Below are 24,349 nucleotides of genomic sequence, written 5' to 3' on the forward strand. Positions count from 1 at the left end.
TGGAGCATTTATCAGCAATTTATTTAGATTTTTTGTGATGTGTTTGGTCTGAAATGGCCTTGCGCTTCCGTTTCCTTGTGGTCCAGTGTGCTTCCTTTCTCCATGTTTTGTCCAAAATCTAAAACACAATCTTATGTATCCTCCGCAGATGAAGCCGTCTGAAATTGCACTGTGAACATTTTCATTTATGATGTTGATTGAGTTAAAGGTGTTGATAGAAAACATGTCCACTTAAAGTGCCCCTATGGATTTTTGAAAATCACCTTTCATGCAGTGTGTAACACAGCTCTAAGTGAATGAAAACATCCTACAAAGTTTTAAATCTGAAAGTGCACCGTGTATAAAGTTATTGTCTCTCAAAAGAAAGAGTCGACTCTGAATCATTGAAACGAGTCGTTTTTAAAATGAATCCCAAGCCAATTCATGTTGACGTCAACATGAAAAATTGGCTGCATGACCTGCGTCCGAAAGCCTAGGCAGCTGACTTGCTGCCTCGCTGCCTTATGAAGCAATGACTTTGCAGGCAGCGTTTTTGCACGAAGGCACCTCGTGAAACTGATTTCGGACAGGCTTCTGAGGCAGCATAACGGTTTAATGATCTACAACAAAATAGAATGAGTTTTGGCGATAACTAAATGAATATTTAATTACTATAATACTGATTTCTCGCTAGAAATAACAAAAGTTGGTCAGAAATATACATTTACACACAAACTGACCACCAAACGCAACTTTCAGACGCCATCTTTATTTTTTAGCTCAACTGTCACGGAATGGAATGCACAGGATTGTGGGATATCGAAGGCAGCGAAGCATACATCTATGCTGCCTTCAAAATTCGATCAGATGCAGGTACCTCTGGAGACAGGAAGTAAAGCAGAATTTGGATTCGGACGTGCCTTGATGCCTTCCTACCTTGGAATGCTGCCTCTGGAGCTTTCGGATGCAGCCATATGAAAAAAAGGATCCCAAGACATTGCATATTGCCCGCCCACATGTTGGTCTGAATGAAAATGCAAATTCATTCTTTGTCACTAGGTGCCGCTTTTGGAGCGGTAAAATAGCCGTTTCCCCTGCTAACGGCTGTACACAAAGCAGCACTGCGCTCACAAACGCTGCTTTATCAGGCATTACAGGCATGATGAAATAAAAATGAGACCAATCGAACCAATCACTGCAGATTAGAGTCACGCAAAGGAGGGGTTTGGAAAAATGAATCGTTGAGCGAATTGTTTGAGAGTCGTTGAGCAAGTAAGGTAAAAATAAATGCATATTATAAGACAATGAAAGTGTTTTTTGACCTTGCATGCATGTCAGCTTGTTGTGAGGACTCCCAAAACCATAATACGAACCCTTCATTACCCATAATAGAGGCACTTTAATTATAAATGTGGTCTTTTACACAATATTTGTGGGCTAGTTATTTTTTTTATTTTATTAATGTATCATCGTTTTTTTGTTGTTGTTGTTGTTTTTTTGATGTACAAGGTAGTTTTATGGTCCTTATTTGGTAACACAAATCTTCATTAAAAATGTCCTGTCATAGTTTGAAAATTTGAAATGTATTTAGCAAAATGCAACCAGAGGATTCAATCTAACCTGGAATTTTGGAGACCGCAGGAAACTGGCCATAATCAAGCCCTGTTTTTGTAACATCACTTTTTACCTCTCAAGCACTCCTACTCCAAAAAAAAAAACAAGGTTAAAAACTTAAATTTGTCATTTTGAAAGACTGCATACTTCAGGACCCCTTCCCCACAACTCTAACTAACCTTGCTCCTTGTCTCTCAGCCTCAGAGGAGAACAAGAACAGGCTCTCCTTCAGTGCTTGGAATAGGGTGGACATTGTGTGCTCATCAGAAAAATAGATGAAGGACAGCTAGTGCAGCGAACACTTTAAGTGTGTCAATCTGAGTAATTTTAGATATTTCTTCTGAATGAAATGATTAAAAGAGCAGAAGGACAAGTGTTTTCTGCGCACTCGAATAACTGAGCAGAAGGCCTGAGGGAATAGAGGACTGGGTGCACGGTGAACCTTTTCTTTCTCCTGTTCACAGAGTCCTCTAAATCTGTGGCTCTCAGTTGGTTTTGCTTCAAATTTGAAGTATTTTATTGTATTAAATTGAATTTTGATTTGTTTATGCCAACGATTCACCATACCCTGTAGTATTCATCCTCATTGCAAGTTAATTCATATTTACTGTACTATGGGTTGTATTTCATTTTACATTGTGAAGATTTGTTTGTTTTGAAGATGATGAAACATTACAAGTGCATGTTGACATCTGGTTAGTTCAACTTCTGGCTAGTGTCAGGTGAATTTGCACCAAAACAAAAAGTCATGTTTGATTGGACGCACAGCCCTTGACATCAATAATATGAAATATATGTAGCATATTCTCCTTCCATTTAAGCCTAGTTAATTTGCTAACATACAGTTAGTCGCATTTTTAAACAATTTTATGAAAATTGTTTGATTTTGTTTGCTCTGATTTCAGTGTTTTTGAAGCCTTGCTAATTTCCCTCTGCCACAGCTTTCAAATCTCATTCAGCTTTGTGCAGTTACAAGATGCATTTCACTACATTCCTGATAAATATTCTCTTTTTTGTTTCACAGAAAGAAGAAAATATTACATCTTGAACATGAGAGTGAGTAAATGACAAAATTTTCATTTTGCATTAAATGTCCTTTTAAGATTCTAAATGGTTTAAAGATTTAATTTTGACAATATATTTTTATAACTCATAAGTTATAATCGAACTAATTAGGTTTTACAGTGTGTCTTTGAAGGCAGTAATGTAACCCTTATCCTTATCTTATTCAGTCATTTGATACAGGTCTTTGAACAAAAGTATCAGATAAAGATGAATCAATTCACCCACTTTCATCAGCTCAGGGTTTATCAAAAAGGTACTTAAATGTTAATATAAATATTTGTATGAGCCTCTGTGACAGTTACACAATATATGCCCTCTATAGACATGTACAAATCAATTCATTTTCGATGCAAACCCTCCTGCTAATGCAACAGGGTGTTAATTTTACACAGACCTACTGTAAATTATAAGTCTAAATTGAAAAGGAGTGATGCACAGAGATTTGAGTGTGAGAGAAGGGGGGAAAGTATTGAAAACTGCAGACAACCAAAACTTTCTTTTGTTCTCAGCACTCAATTTTAAGCTCATCTGACAGATGCAGACCAAATTTAAACCTTTCGTATCTTCGTATTTAGACTACTTTAGTGCGTTCTTGAATCTATTGCACATCGATCCTCGGAAATTCTACAGTATGCAACCTCCCAAACACACACACACATAAAAGGCAAGCGAATGCAAATTTAGTTTTTCTTTAATTAGAGCACAAGGCCTGAGGCACAGGGCCTATCACAAGGCACAGAGTGAATTATCAAAGGTTTACATTACCTGGGGACAGGGCCCTAATTGCAGTACGTCCAAACACCTTGGTAAGAACATATCCTAGAGAAAAGGCGGAATGAAACAATGTTCAAAGAAATAGCCTTTGACCAAAGCTTTCAGACTAACTCAGAGGCCAAGCTTTGAGTCAGAAAATAAAGGAGGAAAAACAAGAACTGAAAACAAAACACATCCCGACCTCTACAGACACATTCAGAGTGGTGAAAAATCAAAGAATCTGTTTCAAATAGCTCATTAGACTGCTGTCGCTGCAGTGTTAGACGTCATCCTTTCCAAGACCAGTCAACTGAATCTATTAAAACGAATGCGGCTGTAATAAACAATACATGAAGTACAGATCAGAACAGAGGCCTTTCTGCTCTGTCCCTCCAAGAAACAAAAAGTTTTCTGGGCACAAACTGATAGTGGTATACGATGATATATGATGCTAAAGTTTGGTAAGATGGCTGGATTTAAACTCACAATGTTGTAAAACTCCAGGCATTCGTCACCTCTCACTGTATAGGCAAAAGCGAATTGAAATAATATAGCAGCAGACTTAAGAAAAAAATGTTGTTTTCTCCACTAATGGTAGGTTCATTTGTGTCATACAGTATGAGCCATGCAGTCATCATATCATGTGCTGTAAAGATGATGTGTTCATGTTAGTTGCAGCGTTACTCACCTCCTGATTTTTCTTCTTTTTTTCCCCTCAATGGTAGACCTCGGCAGCTCTCACTCTTGTGCTTTCACTCTCTTCGGGCCCTTTACGGATTTTCTCCACGTCTGTGGGCAGAAATAGGCGTTTATCTCGACGGGGTGCATGCATTAAGGAGAGCTAAACAGCTTTGACATGCCTGTGTCACTGACTTTCAAACCGCTTTCTGGGGTCGCACTGCATGTGTAAAGTGATTTTTCTTTGTCTTACAAGGCCAACTGTATGTTTGCAATTGCATGTGCATATTTTATATAGGCTAAAAGAAGACATTAACAAATGTGTTTCCCCATGCCAATTACTGTAACAGCATGTGGCACACCACAATGAGCTCCCGGTGAAAATGAGTGAAAGAATATGACAAGAATCAAAGAGTTGAAGAGTTAAAACAAAAGATAGATTACAGTAGCAGCATGAGTGCAATCAAAATATAACTTTTAATCAAGCTAAATTTCTACTGCAAATCTTTGGATGCATATCAGAGACAGGTGAATTTGGTTTCAATTTGTGTTGTTCCACTGGACAATGTGAAAGTGTGTGTCTGATGAAGGCAAGACATGTTTTGTTTATTTCAGTAACTAGCTTTTATATAGTCATTACACTAAATAAAATGATTTGTATTTATTATTATGTGGAAACTTTTTAAAAATGTGTTTTACATATATTTTAAAATATGTATTTTACATAAATATGTAAAACATATTTTTTCTTTCCCCACAGACCCCCCAAAAACTACTGTTCCTCTGCTTACCCAACTTTTGAAAACTCTGATTCAGAGAATGATGCCGCTCTAACATGTAGCCTCTTCCAGGGTTCGTCAGTGACTGGAGAGAAGTGGAATGATTTGGAATGAAATGTATTTTAATTTTTTAATTTTATTATATATATATATATATATATATATATATATATATATATATTCTTCTTTTTTTTTTTTTTGCAGGTACACTGACTAAATGGGGACTGGATGTGTGAATCAAACTGGACTGGATTATACAAGAGATGAAATGGATTGTCAAACAACAAGCTTATATATATATATATATATATATATATATATATATATATATACTATATGAAGAGTTCAGGCATAAAAAGCCTCTAAATGCCATGTGAAATTTTCTTCTAAAATTTGCATTTTATCAGGCTCCTATATTTATGTTCAGTTATTTCACTTTAATTGCATAGAAAATAACTATATTGCCATTAGAGTAAAATAACTGAACCTAAACATAGCAGCCTGATAAAATTTTCATTTCAGATGGCACTTAGAGGCTTTTGCATCTGAACTCTTCATATATATATATATATACATATATATTATCTTTTTTTTTTTCGGTCCAATTTAACCCCTGAAATAAATCAAGAAACCATAGCAACACTAGATGGCCCATAATAGAGTGAGTGCCTGCTCTTGATGTTTGCTTTTCACTATCTCATTTTTAGAGGACAGCTAATGGACCATACCAATATTCAGTCTCATTCCCCCCGATGAAATCCTCTGTAGACACTTCCTATTAAAAGGACAACTGTGACTTTTGTCTCTTGTCCTGAGGGAAAGAGGCCATGATGTCGCTTTTATAGAGCTCTGAGATATTTAAAGCATCATCATGTCTATTGCGCAAAGCCTGTTAAACATTTAACCCCATCAGGCAAGGTCAAACACACAAGCACACACACGCACTGAGTAATCAGGCCACAGTGGGACAAATAGCATATTAACAAGGGCTTTAGGTCTATTGTGTCAATGCTTTTTCTCAGTGGGTGCTATTAGAAGAGCTAGCAGTGTGTGTGACAGGATGGGAATAGCCTTGAAGTGCAGCAGTGAGGTGGTGTATCGGGATTTTTCTTTCGGTCATCTCTCCCAAATGTACTGTAATCTCAATTTGGGGTCCCATCGTGGCCCTCTCTAGTCTACATCACTATGAATATCATGCCCTTAATTCATTGCTGTAGGGAGTCATGTTTAATCAGCATCATTATTGGATTCTAACTATCTATTCCAGTCTCGTTACAAGAGAGACAGATACTTTTTGATATTATGCCATTGAAATATGGTGTTAATCTTCTGAACTGGCTGACAAAATGACATTATGGGGGTTCAGATCTCTGTCCTGTGGTGGTTGAATCGAGCTGTTAAAGATTTTTGACAGCCATCACAATCCAGTCCTCTAAGTGCGTGCAGGAATTCCATTGGGTAAAGACTTCCAGCCAGTTTGGAAAAGAGGATCAGCTGCACTCTTATAATTAAATGTCAAATTTATATTTGGAGTCGAAATAATTATGGATGAAAGTGTGACCAGATCAAAATCAAATCTGAGCGCACTAAATTATCACTGGAAAGAAAATCCTCAGAGATTAGGATTTATGGCAGGGACATTTGCAATTACGCTTGTAGAATTGTATATTGGAGATGTTTATGTATGCTTTTATGTAAATTGTCGAATTAAAGACAACTGTATATCACAGGTAACACGTTTCAATGAACATGTTTAAGCATTTATTCTTAAGCTTTTACATATGTTCCCCCTAGTCTTAAATATTCAATTACATCCTTTAGTAATAAAAAATAACCAAAAGATGTGTGATTACAAGCAGCTTTTAATTACTATTATTTATATTAACATAATTAACGTGCTTGTAGTTAATTATATACACAGTGACAGGATCACTGTAAAGTGTGACCTCAAACTGTAATAGTCTTTCAGTAATTAATGTCCATATTACCAAGGCATGTAGTAGTATTATTATTAATATTAATAATACAACAACAGACAACTCAAATTGAAGAGCACGTTTTCTCTTAATTAGGCCTATCGCTTGTAGTGGGTTTCTCTCAGTAGAGCGCGGGAAGTGAGATGGAAAACCTGGACTGGTTAAGGTTGAGTCTATTGCTTTCTGAACTCTATGCAGTGACTGGAGTCTGTTCCACTTAAACGTGATTACACACTGGCTTTTAGTCTGTGCTACACACTTATCGGGACAGTTTGGCTTATTTTAAACATTTATGTTCGGTGGAGACAAAATATGGAGAACTGGCTAATTATCTGAAATGAATTACTCGCCCATGTGATATTGGGTAAACATCCATTCTTCCGCACGACACTGCTTGACATTTGGCTAATTTGAAACATTTTTCATAGGCTATGTGGAGACAAAACATACATACTGGCTGATTACTCTCTGAAATGTAAATTACTCGACACCAATTACTTGTTTATAGACTTAAGTACGACAAAACTCTTGCTCATGTGCTGTTGCTTAATTAAACATCCATTCTTCTTCCACGCAGATTACGCACGAGAGACGCCACCGCCTCTGCTCCGGTGTGCACAGCGTTGCTCGTGGCCCCCAGGAGCCCGACGCGATCTGTGATGAAATCAGTGTAACACAACCAGCTGTTCATATGTCATCTCGAATTTAGCCGACATCTGACATGTATGCTCATGTATCATCTCTTACTCAGGCACATCTGGTCACTTCGCACCGCAGCCGAGCAGCAGGGTGAAGGACAGCCGCTGCGCTCCCTCCGCCCTCAATCACCCTCCGCTATTGGCCAGCGCGCACCGGCTTCATTATTCCAGTCTCACGGATGCGCGAGACACTCACTCAGCGCGCGGATGAGAGAGATTCACGCAGAACTTCGGGTTTATCACAACGGGAGGGACCTGTTACTGAAGCCACGGGAACGCACGGCACATGCATGAGAGCGGCACATGCGAGCGGCTCCCCGGTTTAGTTGGGGACGCAGGAGAGAAGCGCAGTGATGATGGGACGCTTTGGGAAGAAAGGACGATACTCCTGCTTTGGCTTCCTCGCGGTCCTGGTTCTCCTGCTGCCCTATGCGATGGCTAGAGGTAAGAGAACTTAACTGTTTACGAAAGCCTACTGATAGACTTTTCCACCACATTTAGCGGTCTTGGAGAGTTCGTGGACTCTGAATCTTCGCTGTATGAATGAATACATATGCACTGAGCGATGCTCAATAGTGACAGCATATTAGGTTTTACCAATGCAAAACACGACTGTTCCAGTGTCAATGGGGCTTTGCGGTGAACATGTGTAGCAGATGCTAATTCGCGTAAAACTACCTACACGCATGTAAAAGTAATGCGCTTCAATCCCATCACTGTGCCAAACGCTTGAATATGCAGAAACGACTGTAGATAGAAGCGAGTGCCAATGCACAAAAACATTTGCGCGCGACGTATTTTGTTACTGTCTGCAAAAACATGAAATGCTATCAGCAGTCTCCACTGGAAAGCTTGTCATCAATTCGGATTTCATGAAGCTTGTGTTTATTGGAGTGAGAATGTCAAGCGTGCGTGCCATGAGGTGCGCCGCGCAACAGGCACAAAAGGCGGCTTTCCATTAGATTCTGCACGCTTGTTCTTCAGCCTTCGTGTTGTTGTTTGAAAATTGCGTAACAATTTTAATTACAGTGTACACGTTATTTAGTTATTATTTCTTAAATTACAAGCTGCTTCACAAAGTACTTGTGAATTATGTGCGTACTTAAGTACGCCGTATTTTAAATGTAATTTTACTTTAAAATATTATAGATTTGAAAGTAAAAAGTCACTTTGCGCTTTAAGCATTAGCATTTATTTATTTAGTGATGTTCTCATTATTTTAGTGTCATGTGTGTTGCTTTAGTGGTATTTTGTGTGAATAACACTGTGTGGTTTATGGAAATTTTACTCATTAGGTGACTTATTTTATCTCTTTATTTTTATTATTATGATGGACAGTACAGTTTAAGTTACAAAGCAGATTGAGTTGTTGAGGAAGGGTAGCATATTAGCGTTTAAACACACACACACACACACACACACACACACACACACACACAATACTATGTTTCATAATGAAGAGATTCTGGCAACAGCTGCCAATCTTTTTCTTTGCTGTATATTAAACAGGATTGTTTTTATATTGTATGAACATTGCATTGGAAATTGTGACTGAAAATAACATGTTGGTGTCCTATACATAGATTTCCTTCTTAAATGATAAATTCAGCACTTTTATCAAAGATTAATGTTGCATGTTTTTTGAAGCGAAAGCAGAAGCAAGACAGCAATTATCTTATGTTAAGAGTCATTGATGCTTAGCAAAGAGGTGGACAGGTTACAGAGACTCTGAATACAATAACTATCATTAAGATGTTCAACCAAGATAGATTAATTGGATGTTTATAAACAAGTGTCCAATTAGAATTTTGTTAATTGCCAGTGTGTTTTTTTTTTTTTGCCCTTCTGTCTATCTCGTGGTCATATTATATGTGGTGTCTGAAATTTAAAGCATTTAAAAAGAAACCTGATGCTGTGGAGTGGGCAATTTGAGGTTGATGGTCTTGTTATCAGTCAGGAGTGCTGTTATTACCTGAGGCACCCCTAAGGGCCACTTTTGAGATCCGCTTTGTGTATCTGTTCATAGAGTCTGGCTAAGAGATTGTCGTAGCTGTTTTCTCTCGGGGTTCATTTCTATGAAATGGTGATTTTAGTTCATCATCCATTAATTTGCTGATTTGGGTGATTTATTAAGATAAGGGACACTTAAAGTGTTAAATCTTAAAGTTAAGTCTTCAATTATGAATCTGCATCAGATTTTGTTAATTGATTGATGCAGAATGCTCTTTCTCGCTGTGCGTTTAAAAGTCCTCTAATGTTTGCTGCTGAGCAACATCTGACCTCCTGATTCTATCGTCCCTTACGATAAGCTATTTGCAAGTCTATTAGCAAATTAGCCCTCAGGATTTGATCCTCCTTCTTTCCTTAAACTATGGAAATCAGCTCAAACCGGCCTAACATTCATAATTAATGAGTTCTCCTCACCAGCATTAAGAGGGTATTGCATAAGATATATCCGTTCCTCTCTGAGATATCGCTTTGTTGGTTCATTGGGAGAATTCATTAATATGCAAATGAAACCGTGTCATTAAAATATCCAATCATCTGTCATGTTCACTTACACCGCCTCAAGCGCTGACATCATCTATTGTTTCACAGCCACGTTCAGAAATGCTCTGCACCTGTCAGAAGGAAGTTGTTATTGAAAACCATAAACAAACCCAAACTATTACAGCGTTTGCAACATTGCCTGTGGTCAGAGCGTTAAATGTCATTTTCCTTTAATGTATTGTAGGTTTTTTTTCATAAAGTTGATGTGAGACACAGAACGGAAATGTAGCCCTGGGCAGCAGTAGATGGAGATGTAACTGTGCCCGATTCAGTGATAGAGGCGCACATGATAATGAGTTCAAGTAGCTTTTGAAGTCTCCAGAGAGGTTCTCTGATGGCATGAGTTATGGATAAAAGCAGCGCGTTCCATCAGAACATAAGCAGTGTTTAATTTATCATTTGGTATCGTTAGACCGACTCTCACATGACTCACTGTTTGACATATACGCACGTATGAAGGAGAACCGTGATGTAAATCTGCAACGTGGGACATGACTCTTTTTTTGTATGTCATTATGACATAAGTATATTCATCAATAGAATATTAGGCTACTCACAAGATGTCTGTTAACACTGATGCATTGCAGTGTCCACAAGTGTCTCGTACTGTAACCGCAAGGCGTACATTTCCCAGAATGCATCAGTGATGTCCCCAGAGAAATGTTTGGAGCCTGTCCATGTTGTGAGAACTTGTCATGAACCTGATTGGTGGAGAGTATTTATGAGAGCGAGAGAGATGCAGGTCTGCTCAGGGTCTCAGGGACCTGGATTAGAAGATGCTTGTTAGGATGATGGAATCCTCTTGTCATTTGTCATAGCTGTAACATGTAACAGCCCTTGTGCTTTTCAGTAAAGGATAAGAAGCTTTTTTTTTTTTTTTTGCTGTGCGGTGTTTATGCATATGTGCAAACAGGTGTTTGTGTAATTTCCCTCAGAGGTTTGTGATTTGCTGTATAATCCGTATGTGCAGCATTCACTGGTAAAACCCAAGAAAGGTCACCTTTAATCTTTCAAACACTCATAAATTTGTCAAAAGGAGGGAGGATCTTTGTAACCGCATGCATTTTCAATAACAAGAGGGCAGCGGGAGTAGATGAGTTTGGAGATTTTTGTGTTCGCTTGCAGCATTTTCTTGTGAGTGCTTGGGGGTGGAATTAGATGTTGTATTTTTGGTGATGTTCATCCCACACTCTATACTGACAGACAATGCAGGTGTATCTAAATGTGAGTCCTTAAGCCAGAAGTTTTGGGTACATCCAGTTCAAATCAAACCCTATATAGAAAACCTAACTGACTGCTACATCTTGTGTCTTCTGACAGCTTTTACTTCAGCTGAACATTTTCCATCTGATGTTTATCTCACATACCTAAAGTTTTTTTCCTTCAGGGCTCCATGCGGTGACACATATGTGGAATATTTCTCACATTAAACCGCTAAAATGGAAATATGAGGAGCAAAATAACAATGTATCTTCATGTTTTTAGGTCTGTTGCAGTTTCACTGTGATACAGAAACTGTCTCATCTAGGGTGACACAGTGACCTGTGCTGCTTGTTGGTAGTACTGAAGGAAAAACTGCTAAATAATTCCATTATTTATGGACAAAAAAAGGCCCTGGATACTTACCAATAACATCATTTCTCTCTTGGGTTGTGGGAGGTTGATGGGCTAAAATAGCAAATTCACTGTGAAAGCATAAAACATGGCCATCTCAAAAACATTACATCGCCTTGCTGTTTCATTTAGCCATATGAATACTTGTAGAAAGTATTGCTAATCAGTTCTCCTGGTATGTGCCCGCACTACAGTTCCTTCCCTGAGTGGCCTTGTTTTCCGTTTCTCCATCTTCATTTGTGTCTCCTCAGAGTGCTTTTGAGAGAGTGCTGAATGAAGAGCCTTGGAGATTGCTGTCCTTCCTCCACTTACCCTGGGTTTCACCACAAAGGCATAACTCGCACCATTAACCGTGACCTCTCGAGTATGAGTGCTTTCCTTTCTCTTCCTCTGCCCTAACTCTATTTAACTTTTCAGTATGCACACAGACCTCTTCAGGTGCTCTAAATGTTCTGGACTATCCTCCATATAATCATTTCTTCTTGGTGCTTCTTACTTCCTCTTCCTGTAGTGGTCTTCTTATTTTTGTATTTTTATTTTCTTTTTTCCCCGAAATAAAGAATAACCTTGAACTCTCTTGCAGGAGAAAGGAGGAAACAATAAGAAAAAAAAGACTAAAGATAAGTACAATAAAAATAGGCAGAAAATTAGGGGAAAGAAGTTTTCAGATGTTACTTTTTTATTATTTCTCTACACAGCCCTGCATCATATGCCAAATCCTGAATATAAGGTTAGAATTATGGTCAGAGACAGAAGAAAATGCAAACATGATCTAGTTGTTTTTTTGCTACATCTGAGGATGTTTTAATACATACAAACAGTGACAGAAAATGACAGATTTTGTGGCAAAAAGATTATTTATTAATAAAATTGTTTATGAAAAAATTTTCTTTGACTTTAAATTAAGTATTGGAACATATATTTCACTTAAATTAAATTGTACATTTTGAATACTTCTAACATTTCTTTTGACATTTGACTGCTTTTGTTATTGTGATAACATTAAAGCTGCATACATTAGAATTTTTTTTTTTTTGTTTGGTGATAAAAATTGTACATGATGGCAAGTTTTTATGGAACTTTATGTACTCTGCATCATGTAATAATATCAACAACAATATATAGTAATATTTATTTATTAATACATTTAACTAAAATATTTTGTTTATATAGCCCCATTGACCTGTTTGCCTATAGAAAATTGAAAGTTAATGTTTGACTTCAATCATTAAAGCATTCTGACCCAATCAGAATCTTGCTGATTCACATTTTTACAGTTGCAATGCAATAATGACAAATTAACAAGCACTCACACAAATTCACACACGCACGCACGCTTGCATGCACACACAGTAATGACTGTTTGATGGATAACATGAATCAACCTCTATGCAGTAATCACACAAATGTAAACTAGTTTAATGTATTCTCCCCTCATTACCCCACTGTGACAGATGTCTGCTATTGGTCATTGTATTTGAAAAATGATCCGACAAGTCTCTTTGATGTAAATCGATATCGCTCACAAATATGAATATTTCATGTTTTAATAATCAATTGCAACATTGACAGAGATGTAAGAGGCTGTCTGTAATAAAATATAATGCAATTTAATCTCAGAGGTTGTGATGGCTGTGCTGTCATTGAGCAGTGTTCTGATTGGCCCGTGGGCAGTATTGATCACTGTGAGACTGGCAACATGAGCAAGCAAAACTAGCTAGCAAGACAGTTGAACAAGCATGTCCTTTTCCCCCATGCATGAATCTTATGCATTGTCTTTGAAATGCGAAACTGTGGTGTGACATTGCTGAAAGTACTGTGTAAAAAATACATCAGTTACTTTTTTTTTTATTTTTTTTTTTTACAGTTGTAGATATTGTAGATTGAACATGGAGTATATCCATTACTTTAATGCTCTAGAAATGGCCTTCATGATGGACAATACCAGTTTAGACCAGAATTAATTTCCATCCAGGTTTATGCTGGTTTATGAATAATAAATGCAGGTTTATGCTGCCTAGACATTTTTATTCTGATTAAATTCTGGATATACATTTTTATGCTGGTTAAATGAAGGTTTATGCTGGTTGAACATTTTGTATGCTGGCTAAATGCAGGTTTACTAGTTGGGGGTTGGTTTGTGCTGTTAGATGCTGCTTTATGTTGGTTTATAATGGTAAGGTGCTGGTTAAAAGTTGGTTTATGCTAGTTAGATGTTGGGTTATGCGAGCTTGTTTTGCCAGTCAGAAGCGCTGGTTAGAATAATTCCTTCAAACATTTCTCATCCTCATGTTAAACATTAATACACCCCCAAAAATATATGGTTCTGCTCATAAGAATCTACAAGATGTTTTTTTGTGATAGTTGTGCACAAGCTTTGTACTGAGCAGAGAGAACTCTGTTTTTGAGAGAAAGCCTCCAGGTACTGTAAGTTCTTTGGTTTTTCCCATTGTGCTCTGCATGTTTGAGCTTTCAACCACACTGGCTCTGTGATGCTGAGGTCCAGCTTTGCTGCACAGGACAACTAAGGCACTCATACACAACTATCATAAAAGGAGGCAACATATGTCTTGTGGGATATGCTTAAATATCAGTTATGTAGATTCTCCAGCACACTAAAAAAAGCAATGCTAAATCATACCAAATATTTTTCAGATTCTGCCAGTCAAATGTTAACATATGAGCACAACTGTACCATCATTATCTCATATTCTCACATACACTTGAATTTCATTAAAACTATGGCCTTGCTTTAAATAATGAGTGTGTCACTATGTAATATGGTTCTATCTTCTTTCTCATTTCATACACATGTTCTTGAGGCCACTCATAGGATGTGCTCTGTGTTCCGTGAACGGCGCGTTCTTATGTGCATGTATTTTTCATTCTCTCTCTCACACACACACATCCGCACACACATACACATACACACACACACACACACACACACAGAGGCCGTGTACAGTGAAAGGCTCGCTGCGTCTGCATGTTGATGTATGGTCAGCAGTGTCGGTGTAAAAATCTGCTGGTGCTTCATGCTTCTGTGACTCACTGCTTGTAAAAGAGCCAGAGAGCTGCACAAACCAGGTGTTTTGTGAAAAACACTCACACTCACAATGCATAGCCAGCTAGAAACAGACACAATCCTGTCTCGTACATGGTTTTCCCTCTCATTAAAAAGTAGTTAATTTTCTTTACAGCCCTTTTAACTTCAGTGTTGGTTTAAATTACAGTCTGCATTAGATTTCAGGTTGCCTCCCACTGTGGCATTGCAAATGTTTCTCAGAACCACAATGTCTTCTCAAACTCATTTGAGAATAGTAGAAAAATACTCTTTTCGCACAGAATTCTTTCTCCTGTAGACGTTTGTTTGGAATAAAATTTTTCAACAGGCTATCAAGAAATATGCTTTTGTGTTATATTTTTCAGTCTGATTGAATGAGTTGATAGGTAGGCAGGGCACAAACTAGCTGATGTGGGATGTATCTTAAACTAAGGAAATATGATATATATCGGTACCATTTATGTATTTTTTATTGAAAATTTTCTAATGGATAATAAATCGTGCATTCTCATTTTCCCACATTGTTACGGTTAGATTACCTTTGCCATCATCTAATGCCCAAAAGTTTTAAAGCTAATAATAATATTTTTAATAATATTAAATTCAAATGTCATCTTTAGTAAATCTAACAATAAATATCAATGCGATGTCATTTGAAATTCTTCTTCTTTTTTTTTTTTTTTTAAAAAACAGTGTACAATTTTTATATCAGCCAGTTACTTAAATAATATTAAAAATAAAGCTCGATTTTTATTCTAATAAGAATGTATTGATTTTTAATAACTAAATTAGTAAATAAATGTGCACAACATTTGTACAGTATGTAAAATGATGCATCTCTGACTAAACTGATTTGTTACTACTACTTCAGTAGCTGCTTGCATTATCTTTTAGCTTATGCTAAAACATTCATTGTCTTGCTCTGTCAAGTTAAGACAACTGTATGAAGATTTGTATATTTTTGTGACTTTGGAGTGAGTGGAATTTACTGTTGTAATTACACTGGATAGCTGTACACATGCATTTGTTGCTGACACAAAACAATCCACCCTTTATGCTGAATTTTGTACCTGCTCACCAAACTTACATAATCCCAGAACAGGCATTTGAAGGAAACCATGGGAAAGAAACAGAAACCAATGTTTAAGGTAAAAATCGTATTTACTGTTGCTTAATGTGTCTCTGTGCAGTCACATTTTGAGCATCCCACAGGTGGTTCAGAATCAGAATCAGAATGAGCTTTTATTGCCTGGTATGTTTGTTTACACAAACAAGGAATTTGTTTTCGTGACAGAAGCTTCCACAGTGCAACAGAATGACAGTGACAGAACAAAAAAAAAACACAGATAATAAAAATAAGAATTAAAAAAAAAAAAAAAATATATATATATATATATATATATATATATAGAACAAGTAAATAAGGAATAAAAATATACAAATTGACAGTTGTATGTACAGGTATATTATGTGCAAATTGAAATGTAGACTAAGTATGTGTGTTAGATAAATAAGTGTATAAATAGTGTGTGTTCCACAATTAGATTGCCTGAGGGAAGAAACTGTTCCTGTGCCTGACCATTCTGGTGCTCAGTGCTCTGTAGCGCCAACCAGACGGCAACAGTTCAAAGAGGGAGTGTGCTGGGTGTGAGGGGTCCAGAGTGATTTTGCCAGCCCTTTTACTCACTCTGGATAAGTACAGTTCTTGGAGAGTGGGGAGGGTTGTACCAATGATTCGCTCAGCAGTCCGGACTACCCTCTGTAGTTTTCTGAGGTCAGATTTGGTAGCTGAGCTGAACCAGACAGTTATTGAAGTGCAGAGGACGGATTCAATGATGGCGGAGTAGAACTGTTTCAGCAGCTCCTGAGGCAGGTTGAACTTCCTCAGCTGGCGAAGGAAGTACAACCTCTGCTGGGCCCTTTTAACAATGGAGTCTATGTCAATGTCCCATTTCAGGTCCTGGGAGATGGTGGTGCCCAGGAACCTGAATGTCTCCACTGCAGTCACAGTGCTGTTCATGATGGTGAGTGGGGGCAGTGCAGGGGGGTTTCTCCTGAAGTCCACGGTCATCTCCACTGTTTTGAGCATGTTGAGCTCCAGGTTGTTAAGACTGCACCAGACAGCCAGCTCCTTAACCTCCTGTCTGTAGGCAGACTCGTCACCGTCCTTAATGAGGCGGATCAGTGTGGTGTCGTCTGCAAACTTCAGGAGCTTGACAGAGGGTCTTTAGATTTGTAGTCGTTGGTGTACAGGGAGAAGAGCAGTGGGGAGAGAACGCAGCCCTGAGGAGCTCCAGTGCTGATCGTACGGGTGCTGGATGTGTATTTTCCCAGCCTCACTAGCTGCTGCCTGTCTGTCAGGAAGCTGTTGATCCACTGACAGACGGAGGTGGGCACGGAGAGCTGAGTTAATTTGGGCAGGAGGAGGTTTGGAATGATCGTGTTAAAGGCCGAGCTGAAGTCCACAAACAGGATCCTCACATAAGTCCCTGGTCTGTCTAGATGTTGCAGAACATAATGCAGTCCCATGTTGACTGCATCATCCCTGTTTACTCTGTGGGCAAACTGAAGAGGATCCAGTAAGGGTCCAGTAATGTCCTTCAGGTGGGCCAGCACCAGTTTTTCAAAAGGCTCCATGACCACAGACGTTAGGCCTGTAGTCATTTAGTCCTGTAATTTTGGATTTCCTTGGGATGGGGATGATGGTGGAGCGTTTGAAGCATGAGGGGACTTTGCACAGCTCCAGTGATCTATTGAAGATCTGTGTGGAGATCTGTGTGAAGATAGGGGCCAGCTGGTCAGCACAGGATTTCAGACAGACTGGTGTAACACAATCTGGGCCTGGTGCTTTTTTCCTTTTCTGCTTCTGGAAGACCTGGCGCACCTCGTCTTCGCTGATCTGAACTGCAGGTGTGGGGGAGAGGGGGGTTGCTGGAGAGGTGTTCAGGGCGGGTGTGGGGTGTTTTTTCAAACCTGCAGTAGAACTCATTCAGATCGTCTGCCAGTTGTTGATTCTCCACAGTGCTGGGGGATGGTGTCTTGTAGTTGGTGATCTCTTTCAGACCTTTCCACACTGATGCTGAGTCACTAGAAGAGAACTGAATCCTTATTTTTTCAGAATAATTCCTCTATGCCACTCTGATCTCCTTTTCCAGTGTGTATTTGGTCTGTTTATACAAGACTTTGTCCCCCTTCCTGTAAGCATCTTCTTTGGCCTGACGGAGCTGTCTGAGTTTTGCAGTGAACCACAGTTTGTTGTTGTTGTAGGTTAAATGAGTCCTGGTAGGAATGCACATATCTTCACAGAAACTGATATAAGATGTTACAGTCTCTGTGAGCTCGTCCAGATTGGTGGCAGCAGCTTCAAAAACACCCCAATCAGTGAGGTGGAAACAGGCTTGTAAGACCTGCTCTGTTTCATTAGTCCATCTTTTTACAGTCCTTAAAACAGGTTTAGTTGATTTCAATTTTGCCTGTAAGTCAGTATACGATGGACCAAACAGTGATCAGAGAGTCCTAAAGCTGCCCGTGAGACAGAGTGATATGCCTCCTTTATTGTGGTGTAACAGTGACTCAATATATTACTGTCTCTGGTGAGACATGTGATGTGCTGTCTGTATTTTTGCAGTTCACGGGAGAGATTGACTTTATTAAAGTCCCCGAGAATGATTAAAACAGAGTCCAGGTGTTGTTGTTCTGTGTCTGTGATCTGATCAGCCAGTTTCTGTAAAGCTGAGTTCACGTGCGCTTGCGGTGGAATGTAAAAAGAATGAACGAGCAAAACTCCTGTGGCGAGTAGAAAGACTTTCAGTTAATGAAGAGCACTTCTAGATCTGAACAGCACATCTTCTTTAACACTGTTACAGCTGTACACCACCTCTCATTGATATAAAAGCATGTCCCGCCGCCACGCGATTTCCCCGTTGATTCTGTGTCACGGCCCGCTCTAAACAGCTGAAAGCTCGGCTGATGAAGCACGCTGTCTGGAATGACGTCGTTCAGCTAGGTTTCCGTGAAACACAGAGGAGCAGAGTTTGAAAAATCCTTATTTGTCCAGGAGAGCAGGAGTTTGTCCGTTTCGTTGGGTAGAGAGCAGAGATTTGCCAGACGGATGCTAGGCAATGGCATTCTAAATCTGCGCTGTCTGAGCTTCACAAGGCGCCGGCTCGCTTCCCCCATTTGCGCGTCCTGAAGCGTCTGAACAGCGCCACTGCTCCCCCGACTACAATGTCCATCAAAACATCCGAATAATCGATAACCGGTGCAATATCAGGTGGTGTATACTGCCGAATGTCCAGCAATTCGTCTCTGGTGAAACTGATTGCGGGGCTATAACTAAAGATAGGACAAACTAACAAAAACATAAAAACAACTGCAGACGCCACAGAGGCTGCCATGATTAAAACGCCATCTTGGATCATCATGATCATCATGTTCTTGTATGAATGCATATGCTTCTGTGCCTCACTTTAGACTTTCTTAATGCATTTGTTAAGGCTTGTATGCTGCCTCAGATACATTTTTGTGCCATCCCCCCTCCCCCAACCCAAAAGTGAAACTATCTATGAGCCGCAGTAGGCCCTGAGCCTCCTGAGCTGTAGCACTTTAAACAATTAGCACAACTTCCTGCAGTGCAGAGAGTCCCCTGAATGCCCCACACCCAAAGTGTGATTCAACAGGGCTAAGTGGTTGGCATCACATATACTTGTTCCTGCTCCTCACTGTTCCAGGTGATACTATCTCCCTCTTTGATACCATACATACACACAGATTTCCATCTCCTTCTTTCTCTCAAGGTTTCACTCTCTGTCCTCCCATTGTTCCGTCTGTCTCCGCACAGATATTATACTTTAATATCCCACTTTCTGAAACTTTCTGTTCTGTCTTCACGCTTCCCCTCTGTCCTGCCCTTTCTTCACACATTTCGGCTCTCTCTTACACACTTATGACCTGTGGGAGAGAAAACCCAAGCGAATAAAAAAAGAAAACTTTCATGGTCACACATTGAGGCGCCAAATGGCTGCAGTATGATAATCTGGCTTTAACAAATGAAAATGACGACCCTGAGATGGGGTGGCTCGCGGTGGCCGATGCGACCGAGGTCACTGCAGTCTTTTATTTTCCAATTAGCGAAAGAGAGGTGAGTCGCAGCCTGCCGGGGTCTCTCTCGTCGAGAAAATGTGCGGTCTCCAGCTATAGCTGTTCCTTCCGCTCCCTCATATAATTCCATTCCGTTCTGCGATTTACATGCAAATGAGAGCAAATTACTATTCATTCAGAAGTGAAATTGGGAATGTGCATGCTAATGCTAAGAGACCACCATCATAATCTTTGTTCCCCGTGTCACCTGACTGCGCACGCATTGATGGCATGCGAGTGTTTTCTGGTAATGCGAAGAAATTGAAAACCTTTAAAAGGCCACTTTTTAACTCACACAAATGCACAGCAACAGAAATGATAGAAATCAAAGGTACAGAATGACATTGGAAGAGGAAAAAATCTACCACTTGACTCACTCATCATTATCCACAATTCTTCATTTCTCTCTCTCACCCTTTCTGCAACATCAGATAATGCAGCTCGAGAATGACACAAATGATTGCAATCTCACCATCCATGAAACAATATGAATGCTGCCTAATCATGCTTTATATGTATAGTAAGTGTGCTATTCATGTGCTTCCAGTGTGTTGCATCTATTCATATAAGTGCTCCAAGGAATTTGCCAATGATTATTGATTTGAGTGCATTTCTGTAGCATCGTTTCAACAGTGCAGGTCAAAGGTCACGCCCCATACACCAATTAACCTTCAAAAAGCTCTGGAGCCACACTTTGGTTCTATATTTGGATGTATATTATCAAGGCAGACAAGGGAAGGAAAAAGCCTTAGGAATTGTAACATTTACACAGTTAGGCCTTTTCACTTAGCCCTTGGCTTCTCTCTGTGTATTATTTTGTGTGTGTGTGTGTGTGTGTGTATGTATATGTATATGTGTGTATATATATATATATATATATATATATATATATATATGCACTCACATACAATACATATGTACTGTATGTGTGTGTGTGTGTGTGTGTGTGTGTGTGTGTACATTTACATTTATTTTTATGCGTATATATATATATATATATATATATATATATATATATATATATATATATATATATATATATATATATATATACATTTATTCCTGAAATAACCAAACATTTTTGTATTTTAGTATAAAACTTGTTTTAATTTAAATAATAATAAGAATTAAAAAATATATATATATATATATATATAAGTATTTACCTTTTTCTAAAAAAAATAATAAAATAAAATAATTAAAATGAACTAACAAAGAAACCTTTATGATGTAAAATGTATAAATATATTTAACAAAATATAATGTTTATTTAGCACTATTTCTGTCACCAATAATAATAATAATAACCTCTCTCTCTCTCTCTCTCTCTCTCTCTATGCCAGAAGTCTGCTCTTTGAGTGTTATACCCAGGCTACCTGGCTGTATCACCGCAGTGCTCATCATGCATATTTTATAAGAATTTTTACTACTGAGTGATGAGGTTGCCTTCCATGTCAAATAGCCATCGGTAGTAGCTCATTCTCTTCTGCGCAGCTGTCAGATTGGTAAGAGGTCTAAGTCGGTGTGCATGCAAGAGGGAGAGGGGGTTTCATCAGTAGCACGCTTCAAAGGAAACTGAATGCAGGAAGAAAAGTTCGTGTTTAGTTTACTCTTTAAATTTCTAAACAGCACACCTGCATCACCCGAGGCCACTGTGACCTTGGATGGTCTGTTAAAGTTTGAGATGTGTTTGAAACCTGTCATGCTCACAATCTGTCGGTACGCGGACAGAGATTGCAGTTGTTTTAACCTTTCATGATCTCGGTTGCTTCCATGCATGGACATGGAAAAAATAAAATAAAAATCTTGCATTGCAAAAATCCTTATAATTTTCAAGGTGAGATCTTGCAATAAATAGTGCAAAATGGACTGTAATGTATGCTAGTATGACAGTGACAAAAGATGGACATTTTCTATTAAATAATGTTTAAGGACACACTCATTGGCATAATGGTGTATTGATATAACCTCTAGTTGAATGAATTGGAATGAATATTTTTGGAGAACAAAATAATAAAAAATAATGCAGTAATCAAAACAGTAATTTTTTTTAATTCTTTTGAAAAAAGGTGGGTAAGGTGGGTAAGGTGAGCTCTTGCAATGAACAGTGAACTATGGACTTTAATTTACACCTGCACACCATTGACAACAGATATTGATGTTTTCTTTTAAAATTAAATGTGTATTTTAAATTAGGCTTGTTTTAGTCATGAAAGAATCTGAGTAATTGAGTAATTCAGTGGTTCATAATATTTAAAGACATATTCAATGGCCAATGCATACTGCTGTACTGATTTAACCTATGTACACCAAACGAATCAATCAATGAATCTGAATTAAACCTTTTTGGTGAAACAAAATACAAAATGCTGATTTAAAATCCCCATCTGTTAAGACTCTTCTGAATATGTATTGGTTTTGCAATCAAAGTAATAAACTTAGTCTTAAAGCTGGAATACAGCACACATAATTTGCCTGGATTTTTACCTCAATTTATAGTCCGGACGAGTTGACTTTTGAAAGTCAAAGCCAGTCTGCAGATTTCAGTCAACATTTAATAGAAAATTGAGTAGTGTATGGTCACAGACTCTGACTTCTTAGGCCCCATTTACACTAGTGCGTTTTTGTTTTAAAATGGCGTTTTAGAATGAAAACGATCAGAGTTTACACTGGTGTTTCCGCTGCGTTTCAGAAAGGATCTCCGTTTACACTACACAACTGAAAACGCATGACACGTGACCATTCATGCAGGTACAACCATAGATATGTATAGGTAGATCCCTATTATTTAGATCGTGGACACGTCTGTGTGCTTGGAGCGGTCGAATGGGGGATCTACCCATACGTCTCTATAGGTACAATACAGAGCGTTCGGTTATTGTTTACACGGTCGTCAAGGATATGCAGAGAGAATGTGGGCAACCACGCCATCGTTTTCAAAAGTCTCCGTTTTGGTCCGTTTACACTGAAACGCTACTCCGGAGTTTTCAAACTAAAACGGGGTCTGCAGCATTTTCAGAAGTTTCCGTTTTCGACCTTGAAAACGCCGGAGTAGTGTAAACGATTGGCGTATCCGTAGCAAAAGTTATGCGCTTTAAAACGAAAATGCACTAGTGTTAAATGGGCTTAGTTTCAGATTATGATTCTATTCAATTGGAGGATATCAAACATGTTTGATGTCTTGAACTGATTTGAAAAACAAACAAACATTGTTTTCATTTTTCACACATCTCCTAGCAACAAGGTACGTGTTTCTGCTTGAGTTTGGTGTGTTCGGAACATTATAAGAATCAAAGACCAGTTCTGTTTTGAGATCAATTTCCAAATCTTATTCATAGATTGATGTAGTCAACATCTTTGAGCTGTATTACTCTTGTTACTTTCAGAATGACCTTGTAGATGTTTCGAGAATCTCCACAAAACATGTAATTGAATCTGTAAGGTCTTGCACTGCATTTGCTCTTCTCCGTGTCATCCCTTTGTCTCGCTCTTCTCGCTTTCTTTTTTCCCCCTCTCAGACACTTCACCCAAAACAACCTCACTGATTGTGATCTTTATAAAAGAAAAGCAAGAGACCCAAAAATGAAGAGAAAGAGAAAAAGGGATGGAGCAAGTGAGAGTGAGTTGAAAGTAATAGACTGGAAGAATCGATTGCGGGGAGCTACAGCAGAAGACATTAGAGAGGAATCATGCTCACCCGCACTCTTCCCTCTGGCTTCTTTTTGTTGTTTTCTTCTAGTTTGGAGACCTCTCTCTTTTCTGTCTTCCTCTCTTTTCCCTTGTCTCTTTCACACTTCCTTCCTTTTCTTCGTTTCCTAAAGTCGGTTTGCATCAGGGACCAATTAAACGCAGCCGTACGTCTCTCAGCTCTGAGCCTCTGCTGCACACTTCCTGTCCAAACTGAATCTATAATCGGGCTATAATTTGACTGTGTGGACTCCACTCTAATCTAGTCCCCCAATAAGCATCTTCACCAGTGCCCATTAATTCAGAACAACCTAATGATGCTCCTCACAGTCACACGATTTACTGAACACAATGAGTGCTACTGATTGTTTATTCCACTAGCAAACCATAAGAAGCCTCGCCTGGTCATGACAAAAAGCAATCAATTGCATCTATTAAAAGGTTATTTATAGAGATTTTTAGTGAGATGTTCCAAGGAATGTGTGAACAGGATGTGGGTAGAGATCTGACTGGAGATGGAAAACCTAGATGCTACATTAGCAAATGTTGCTGATGTTATGTCAGCGCTTCTGCCATATTAGGCAAAACTTGCTTGTAAACATGCTAGAGAATTTACACATTTCATATTACATGTTTACGTATATACAATGGGTACGAAAAGTATTCAGACCCCCATACATTTTTCACTCTTTGTTATATTGCAGCCATTTCCTAAAATCATTTAAGTTCATTTTTTTTTTCCTCATTAATGTA

At 38.6% G+C, this 24,349-nt stretch overlaps 1 protein-coding gene across 1 annotated transcript in view; it reads left to right on the top strand.

The window, feature by feature from the left end:
• The first annotated feature begins 5,425 nt into the window (after positions 1-5,425).
• unc5da (unc-5 netrin receptor Da) overlaps positions 5,426-24,349 on the top strand; it is a 201,987-nt gene continuing 183,063 nt past the window's right edge. Inside the window, exons 1-3 of the mRNA XM_058759005.1 lie at positions 5,426-5,529; positions 7,422-7,514; positions 7,596-7,986. Of these exons, the coding sequence (XP_058614988.1) occupies positions 7,896-7,986 (91 nt within the window). The 5' untranslated portion in view covers positions 5,426-5,529; positions 7,422-7,514; positions 7,596-7,895. The remainder of the gene's footprint in view (positions 5,530-7,421; positions 7,515-7,595; positions 7,987-24,349) is intronic.

Source organism: Onychostoma macrolepis, chromosome 21 (genome assembly GCF_012432095.1).
Source record: "Onychostoma macrolepis isolate SWU-2019 chromosome 21, ASM1243209v1, whole genome shotgun sequence".
NCBI classification, from domain to species: domain Eukaryota; kingdom Metazoa; phylum Chordata; class Actinopteri; order Cypriniformes; family Cyprinidae; genus Onychostoma; species Onychostoma macrolepis.